Source organism: Theobroma umbraticum, unplaced genomic scaffold, assembly GCF_002168275.2.
Source record: "Theobroma umbraticum cultivar Fairchild unplaced genomic scaffold, ASM216827v3 scaffold_12.0, whole genome shotgun sequence".
In the NCBI taxonomy this organism is placed as follows: Eukaryota; Viridiplantae; Streptophyta; class Magnoliopsida; order Malvales; family Malvaceae; genus Theobroma; species Theobroma umbraticum.
In genome coordinates this window covers 1,217,998-1,225,381 of record NW_018397272.1, presented here as the reverse complement: position 1 = coordinate 1,225,381, position 7,384 = coordinate 1,217,998, and the positions used below count along the sequence as shown (strand labels likewise).

At 32.5% G+C, this 7,384-nt stretch overlaps 1 protein-coding gene across 1 annotated transcript; it reads right to left on the bottom strand.

Moving 5' to 3' along the window:
• Positions 1–4,205: 4,205 nt before the first annotated feature.
• On the bottom strand, positions 4,206–7,169 carry LOC110426661 (V-type proton ATPase subunit d2). Its single transcript, XM_021441937.2, has 10 exons — positions 6,845–7,169; positions 6,502–6,622; positions 5,875–5,982; positions 5,688–5,790; positions 5,407–5,487; positions 5,202–5,287; positions 5,034–5,093; positions 4,886–4,934; positions 4,677–4,811; positions 4,206–4,522 (listed from the first exon to the last, which is right to left on the bottom strand). Exons 1-10 carry the CDS (start codon positions 7,023–7,025, stop codon positions 4,391–4,393), a joined length of 1,056 nt encoding a protein of 351 aa, XP_021297612.1. The 5' UTR covers positions 7,026–7,169; the 3' UTR covers positions 4,206–4,390.
• Positions 7,170–7,384: the final 215 nt, after the last annotated feature.

Here is a 7,384-nt window from a genome sequence, read left to right as displayed (position 1 = left end):
TATTGAGAAGTGGATCAGTCATGGTCTCTCCATTTTTATTTGTGTTGTTGACCATGTTAGTGACATTTTCTCCATTATGGGTTGGCCTGGATTGATGTTAAGGGGTTAGGGTAGTTAAGGATGCAAACTAGGCAATGGTCTACATCATCTACTTGTTGTTATCCTCCAACACTTGGAGCATTTTCATGAGCTCCTAGAGCAAGTGAGGACAAGCATTTCTTGGTTGTTAAGAGAACTTTTCATATTTTTTTGACAAAATAGGGTAACTTTTTCACTTAATGTAATCACGTCTCCTTAATGGAGTCACAAAATTGTAAAAAGTTCTCCTAGTAGAGAGAGAAGATGTGTTGTAATAAGTAAAATGGGATGCATTAGAAGCGGTAGAAAGGAAAACTAAAGCAATCCTTAAAGTGTAATACTTTGGTGGCAGGTGGTGAGGAATAAAAAAAGGTGGATAAGGCGGCGGAGCATAGTATATGAAAAGAGCTATGTAGAGAAAATATTTGGAAGAGCTTAGTGTTGTTTAATTTTCTACCCACGCAATTCTACGCATCGCAAAGATAATATAGAAATGAGTAAAGTGTCGATCCCACATAGAATTGAATTACTTCTTACTGTTAACTACTAAAATTGTAATACTTTGATCTTATCTAAACACGTAAATTTAAAATTATTAAAAAGAAAAATTAAACTAATAAACTAAAAATAAAATTAAATAGTAAATTTGTTTTATAAAACTCACTTAACTACCAGACCTAAAATTATGATGGCCCTCAATACTTTATCTGATTATTGTCTTTCTCTCTTAACTTAGTTTAATAGATTAAGTTGCTAACCTAGAATCTTAAATTATTTACAAGTGTTTGTCGAGTTTCTTATAAAAATACCTTTCTCAATTAATTTACTATATATCTATGCAAATTAAATTGAAAAAAAATTCACTAAGTTTGTGCTCTAATTTTGGCTACGTATGGCTTATAAGTGTATGTTTACCCTATATGTAAATCAAACCATCTAATCAAATAAGTGCATTCGATCATACGCTATTCTATTCAAAGCTTGCCTAAATCTCCTTCGTCAAAGTTTAATTTAGGTTTCTAATTCAATCTAATTGGTGATTAAGCAACTAGAAGCATTAAGAATAGAATAAAATAAACAACTTAAATCTATCAAACATAAGTAAAGGAAAGATAAATAAATCAGACTATATATTGAGTTCAATCATAAGCTTAGATAAAAAGTTTAGTTCCTCATTAAGTCATACATCATCATTGAATAAAGTTTAAGCATTAAAAATAAAACCAAGAAAATAAGAGAATAAAAAAAGATAGAAAAACTCAAGAATTGTATTCTTGATCTCCAAATCTCCTTGAATCCTTTAAATTCCTTTTAGTTTCAATGACTTTGTGGCTTGACTCTCAACTATCAATCTAGTGTCTTGTTCTCTTCTTAAAAGTCCTCCTAAAGGTTGTTTTTATAGGGCTTTGAAGTTAGGCCAAGTTAGGTGAAGAAAGAAGTCAATTTCAACTAGGATTTCCACATCAGATTACGTGGGCCGCATCCTTGCCCAATTAATTAATAGAAATCATAATTGCTCTAGGACTACCACAATGCATCAATTTCGACAAGATTTTTGACCACCTTCCAAGCCGAATTGGGTGAAGTGGTAATATAAAAGTTGTATCTTTTTCTCTTATCTTTCCAATGGTCTAAGAATCACTTCATTGAGGGCTCTATATAGAGAGTTATGGCTGAAATACCAAAATATGTGCAATGAAAGTTTGCACCTTGAAATTGCTCTCCTTCTTTTATTAAAATTTTTCTTTCATCAAACACCTACAAAGCACAAATAAATCAATAACAATCTCTCTTAATCACATTAACACCAAATTAAGTATAAAATTAACTAAGATTAATTGACTTACCTAAATTAATTAATTTAAAATAATTAAAAAAACTTATTAATTTCTATGCATTACTACAAGAACTAAACAAAATTATTATCAAAATTATACCCAAATGACTGTATATTATAAAGTTATCACTTAGAGAGAAGTTTGAGAGTAATTTCTGATGATTTTCAGATCCACTGCTTAATTGCCAAACTCTCATATTTATACTAAATAGAAACCCTTTTTTAAGAGTAGTTGGTAGAAGGAGAGCACTTTTAGGAGAACATGTTCTATATGGAAGAATGTTCTTGTTATGGGAAAAGCACGTTCATTATAAGAAAAATGACTTATGGGAAGAGCACGTTAAAGAACGACTTATTGGACATTCTGTGAAGAGCATGTAATTAGATAATGCGCGTAAGTTGTCTAACGGAGAAATGACACCTACAATATGCCACATGTACTTTTAAGAAATAAAGAAAGGATAAAGCATGTGTACTTTAAGGAATGGTTAAGAGGAAGTCCCCTTAACCACCTCTATATTGATCTACCAAGCCAAAATCTCTTAAGCATCCCAAATGTCAAAATAACTAGTAAACTTTGTCACTTGTTCTGAGTTACTTTCAGTTTTCCATGTGATATGGTTGTTCCATACTTTTGCTCATACTATAAAACAATATATAAAAAAATAATGGTTAGCTAAAATTAGGCATTTACATTAGCAAACTAATTTGATATGTTTGATGCTTATGAATGAAATGAATGACTTTTAATTTTGATTTACAACTAATTTTTGTCCTGTGAAGATTTTCTTGATTATCAACAAATATAGATCAAAAAGTTATTCATCTCGCCAAATATAGTATTTAATTTCACTCAGGTGCAATGTGTGGGGTCAGTTTTAGTAGATAAAACACGAAGGTGTTACTCGACCTTTCAACACTTGAATTCTTTTTTATAAATTATAAAAAAATCACTCTTTTAAAACATTTTTTATACTTTTTTATAATTTATCAAATTACGAAGCAATCGGTTTATTAAATTTTATTTTATACTTTTGAGATTTATCAAACTAAAAGTCCAATTACAAAAAAAAATTAACTTTTTAGTGTCTGTTGGACTCTTCTTTTTTAAAATTTATCTATCTCTTAAAAGTAAAAATCAGATCAAATAGAATTTTGAGAAGTTCTTAAAAAATCACTTTTCTTAAGAACAAAATATTAAAAAAAAGTTTTAAGAAAAGCTTTAGAAAAGAGCTTTCTCTTTCTCTTCTTTTCTCGTAAAAAAAAAGCATGTTAGCTTTTCAAAAGAATTTTTCTTTTTATTTCAAAAATGTCCTTATGTACTAAAAATAATCTCAATATTACCCTTTCAACAAATACCATTTTCGCTCTCAATTGATCTCCTTGTCTTTTCCTTCTCTCAATAAATCACCAATCTCTAATACAAATCGTAATCTCCTTCTTCTTCTTCTTTTTTTTGATAGATATAAAAAATAAAATTAACTTTTTTATTGTGAATAAAAGAATTTACGATTAATAGAAGTTATTTATTAAATATTCTTTGTGGTAATTTTAATCAAAATTGAAATTTATATAAGTTTTACCAAACAACTTATCTATAAAAAAGAGCTTATGAAAATAAATTTATTACACAATTTTAGTTTAATTTTAAAAACTAAAAACAAAGTCAAACCGAACAAGCTCTTAATAAATTTTTGTATAACTTTTTTTTTTTTTTTGTAATTTATCAAACCACAAGAAAAATTACCAAAAAAATCACTCTTCAATAAATTTTCTTATTATACATTTTTGTAATTTGCCAAGAATAAAAGTAAATATAATATGAAAGCAGATTATAAGCAAATTATATATATAACACTTGAATAAATTTTTTAAAATTTTTTTGTCTACTTTCTAATAATTTTTCTTTGCATAATATGGAACTACAGATACTTTTTGGTTTTAATGCTTTCTAATGAAATTTTAAGAAATTTTTTTCTTAATGGGTTTTACTTAATATTTTTGTTATTTTATTATGAAAATTCATAATTATTTTTCGGGTGCTGCATTAACCCACTAAGGTTCTGAAATAGTAGCATTTTATTTTCTTGAAAGAAAAAAGACCCAATGAATAATCAGATCAGTTCGCCAAAAATGACAAAAATTTCACTACTTGTAGAATCAGTAGCCCACTCCACCAGAGCAGACACTCTTACTACAACGGGAAATTTCCATCATTAAAATATTGAAACCTGAAAACGACCTCAAGGTAATACTTCTACTCAATCAGGATACAACATCTTATCCTCAATTAACAAATAAGACACATATAAAGGAATTTATTCTTTAGCACACAAATGTTGGAATATTAGAGCAGCTAAACCACTCCCATGGTAATATGAGTGGAGACTTGAGAGAGGAGGGACAATTTACAGCTGATCAATGATCATGCAAAAGCCAATACCATTAATTATTCCTAATTCAATCACGGATCATCTAGAATATGAAGACAACACTGTCATGAACTCTAGACTTTTGGTTTTGAGCCACACATTCAGAGATCCACATCAGGTTCCTGATCTCCTGCTCCCTCAATCTCATGTAGGCAAAGAAAACACCATAATGGAACTGCACAGCATCCACAAGGAAAATTCAATACATTATTTCATTGATGAAAGCAAGAGGGAAAAAAACAATTAAATTCAAGCATATGCTGCTGCTGTGCTTTTCTTTATTACTATTATTACAATGGTAATGGATGCCTGAGAACTCAAATACAAACCTGTTGCTCAAAAGCTAAGCAAAGCCTTTTCACTTCCTCTTCATAAAATGCCTTGTCAAGCATCTGGCTTTCCCCATACGATAATTTAGAGAAAATAGATTGGTAGGGAGGATATTTTTCCATCACAGCACGAACCTAGACAGTAACCCAAGTAAAGACTTAGAACAAGAAGTAACTTCATTTAAGCAAAGCATAAATGTGAAACAAACCTGGTCAATATCCTCACAGACAGCAAGTTCCTCATGTCCATAAGGATAACTGTTTAACATGAAGCAACATTGTCAAAGATCAACACTCCAAAAGCATCTAATACCAAAAATATAAAAAACATAATTAGGCCTGAGAGAAAGAGCTTACAGCAGACCAAAGTTAGAGTATAATTTCCGACGATCATCTCGAGTAAGCTCAGTGCCAATGCTGCAAAATTTAAACCAGACCAAACATATTTATCAAAAAATCCATGGCAAGAAAATATCACAAGTAAAATTAAAAGCCTTTTGGAGGCAAATCCTTAAATAATAGAACCTGTTAATGGTAATATTGACAGCCCTCCTATCAGCCTCAAAGGCTAAGAGGTCAGACATGATCTCTGCAGTTGCACCACCAAGTTTCTATAAAAAAAGAAAAAGAAAAAGAAAAAGAAATTGACCTTAACAAGGGGGTAGGAAATGACAACAACTAGCATACACAAAAAGAAATAGCCACCATTCTTCTGTATTCAGAACCTTACCTGGCAAAACTTGTAAAAATCTTCAAGGTATGCTTTGTAGAGAGTGTTCCTCATAATTTCAATGTTCATGTCATCAAGGTCCTAGAGAAAAACCAAGGTGAATGAATCCAAGAATCAAAGGCTTAGAAAATGAAATCAATCAACAAAAAACAAGACTCCTTCAACACAGCTATTAACAATCCAACATGCATGCTTATATAGCAAGAGATACAGACAGGCAGAGAATCAAAGACTAAAGTTAATACGGTGAAAATATTAGAAAAGTTGTTAGAACCCTGTACCTCAGAGGTAATACACTCAGAGAAGTATGGAGCCAGTGGAGTGTCAACAAGAACCAATCTATAGAGTTCACGCATGTTCTGAGCAACTGCCAGGGTTGCAATGCTGAATCAGGGAAAGAAGAAAAGTGAGAACATGTCTTATGAGAGGTAAGATAATAGAGTGAACTCCATCTAGGGGTTAGATCACCTGTCAAACATGCCCAAAGGATGGCACTTCTCCAAAAGCTCCTGAACATCTCTCTCATGCAAGGTTCCAGTAACAATCAAAACAACATTGTCTATCATGTGACCATATCTGAATGAAACGGTCAAACCATTAGTTTTGCCCTTGGTTTTGCATTAAATCCACAGCAACCTGTTAATCAAACTGCATCTCTGGACCAGCTAAAAAGATAGTTTTACCATTACCAATGAAACAGCCCAAAGGAGCCCAAACACTCAGGCAGCTACGTCCACCTTGATCACACAATTAATTCACCAAATAATGGGATGAGGGAACAAAACAAACCCTTCTAACTATCAAGGAAATAGAAGATCAGATTGTGTCTTCCCCTACTAATAGGCTGAATAGTTAATGATGTGTCCAATTCATGCCACACCGTGAAAACCACCAGTGCTCAGGTGTTTCCAAATTAACACCTAGCATTGTATTTATCTTACACAAAAACCTCTACACAGCTAATATTAATTAAATCAAAGCTATACCATAAGATGTGACATAAACCAAAACCATGGCTATTTCTAACAGCACGATGTTCAACCTCTCTCAAGCAATTCAAACAAGGAAACAAAAAAAGGACAAATTGCTACATACGTGATATACTCTAAGAAGGTGGACAACGGCTCGGTAGCTTGGCACAACATATGTTTATACTCATCAACCAGTTTAAGAGTGCATTTCTCGACAATAGTAGTGGTATGTAGTGGTGAAGGTTCTGCAAAGCATTAGCAAGTAGGATCAAAATCAAACGGAATAAGGTAAATTAAAAACACAGCTGAATTAAATCAAAAGTATAATAAGATGAGCAGTAAATTAAGCCTGTAAAGTTGAAATAAACGTAAATTAAAATGAAAATCTATGAATAACCACGGTACGTTTCAAACTGGAAAGGGAATTGAATTGAAGACTAGGAAGAAAGTGGGATCGAAGGCCGGACCATTTTGGAGATAAGGGCCGTACTCGGTGGCGGAGAGATGCATCTTGATATCGTCGAGGGTTTCACATTGGCAAAGATTGTTGTAATCGGCGGCGGTTAAGAGCCCCGCCCGGTGACCTCTGACGATGGCTTCCAAGTAACCGCCGTGGATATTGAAGGTCATAGCTTCGAATCCGTACATTTTCCTTTCTGGTTTTAATTATTATTATTTGAGCGATTAAGATCTGAATTTGGGAAATTCTGTTGAATGGTTGTGTGATGGGAATTCGCAAAGGGGCTCTGGAAATTACAGCTTAGATTTCGCAAGGCAGGGAGGGGCTAGATCTGTGTCGTAACGTGGTTTCCGTTAAATTACAATGCTGCCCCCCATTAAATTACAAAAAACGGAGAGAACTCTAAGTCAGGCCCACCCAAAGCCCGCCAAGTTGGGCTTCTTCGGCTTTCAACGCCTTTCATAATTATCCAACCCCATTAAATAAAATTAAAATGTATTATTGTAAATCGAATTTGTTGGGTACATATAGGATTTGGGTAGGGATT

Bases quoted from the DNA above. Each gene is read 5' to 3' on its own strand.
- LOC110426661 (XM_021441937.2), bottom strand. From the start codon at position 7,025: ATGTACGGATTCGAAGCTATGACCTTCAATATCCACGGCGGTTACTTG. The intron at 5,983-6,501 runs GTATGTAGCAAT...CGTTTCATTCAG, and splicing joins ACCTTCTTAGAGTATATCAC to ATATGGTCACATGATAGACA. The intron at 5,488-5,687 runs GTACAGGGTTCT...GTTTTTCTCTAG, and splicing joins CTGAGTGTATTACCTCTGAG to GACCTTGATGACATGAACAT.